The sequence below is a fragment of the Notothenia coriiceps genome, unplaced genomic scaffold (assembly GCF_000735185.1).
Source record: "Notothenia coriiceps isolate Sejong01 unplaced genomic scaffold, NC01 NC01_scaffold00000339, whole genome shotgun sequence".
In the NCBI taxonomy this organism is placed as follows: Eukaryota; Metazoa; Chordata; class Actinopteri; order Perciformes; family Nototheniidae; genus Notothenia; species Notothenia coriiceps.
In genome coordinates, this window is record NW_011333040.1 from 21,567,509 (window position 1) to 21,568,770 (window position 1,262).

Here is a 1,262-nt window from a genome sequence, read left to right on the forward strand (position 1 = left end):
AGTTTTGCTTTATTGGGGGGGTCTGGGGGGGTCCGAAAACCAGTCAGTATCTGGTGTGAGGGTTAGGGTAATGCTGTGAATCGAGTGGCCCATGGTGGTGGTGGGGTTATGGTATGGGCAGGCGTATTTTATGGACGATGAACACAGGCCACTCGATTCACAACATAACCTGTTGCGTTTATATTTTTGTTCAGTGTATATCAAAACATCAGCTTACAAACTCTCACAACTCGTGAGGAATAAGCAAGTCTCAACTATACTCACTACTTTACAAACTCATGCCTTTTCACAAAAACATACTATTTAAAAAAAAAACCTGAACGCATACAAACACAAACTCACACACATGAGAACAAGCCTGAAGCTGTGTGTGTGGGATTGTATTAAAATAGAAGCTCAATAGGATGTAGATGTTTCACATAACAGGAACTTGCCTTGCCATTGGTGCATATTGCAACATATGAGAGGAAACTAAATTACAGGTTTCGGGTGATGTTTTTATTGCTGTGGTTAAACACCGCCTCATTTACTTCTTCATTGATTCTTTATTTACCATCCAGGGCGTGCAAGACAAGCTACGTTTTCTTTAAGATCTTTGGGGGGAGTAACGGGTATATAAAGGATTATTTTATGGGTGAATCCCAGCCTGACAGATACAAACAAACACAGAGAAAAGTCATGAGGAGGACTTACTGCTGCAGCCGGCGATGACCACCTGAACGTCCACGGCTGCATATTCCAGAATAACCTGCAGAGACAAACACTCAGTTACTCCCTGAGGGGAAACACTGAATACTACAAGCGCTAAGCAGGATAAAACTCCAGAGCTTTTACGTCTACACCTCCCTCCTGTTGGTGTCCCGATTCCAAACTCATATTGAAAGGCTAAGGTCACAAGAAAACAGGGACTAAATCAGATCGCCTCATTTGACCCAGATCAGATTTTTTATCCAACCAGATCTGCACATGTGGATAATCACGATCCAGATCCCATCCTTGGCCCTTCAGCTGCTTTGAACTAGGTCAGAGCTAATGTGTGTTTTTCCACCTCATGCTAAACATGTGGACCATTCCCCATGCTGTTGTTGTTTATTTCTAGTGCCTTCATTTCTCTTATGTACATTGCCTTGTTTTTTAACGCAAACATTTCCCAAATTGGGATCGATAAAGTACTTATCCATTTATCTATCTATCCATCCATCTATCTATCTATCTATCCATCCATCCATCCATCTATCTATCTATCCATCCATCTATCTATC

At 41.8% G+C, this 1,262-nt stretch overlaps 1 protein-coding gene across 1 annotated transcript in view; it reads right to left on the bottom strand.

The window, feature by feature from the left end:
- LOC104952304 (prestin-like) overlaps nucleotides 1–968 on the bottom strand; it is a 7,883-nt gene extending 6,915 nt beyond the window's left edge. Inside the window, exons 1-2 of the mRNA XM_010779104.1 lie at nucleotides 956–968; nucleotides 694–795 (exon numbers count right to left, since the gene is read on the bottom strand). Of these exons, the coding sequence (XP_010777406.1) occupies nucleotides 694–795; nucleotides 956–968 (115 nt within the window). The remainder of the gene's footprint in view (nucleotides 1–693; nucleotides 796–955) is intronic.
- Nucleotides 969–1,262: the final 294 nt, after the last annotated feature.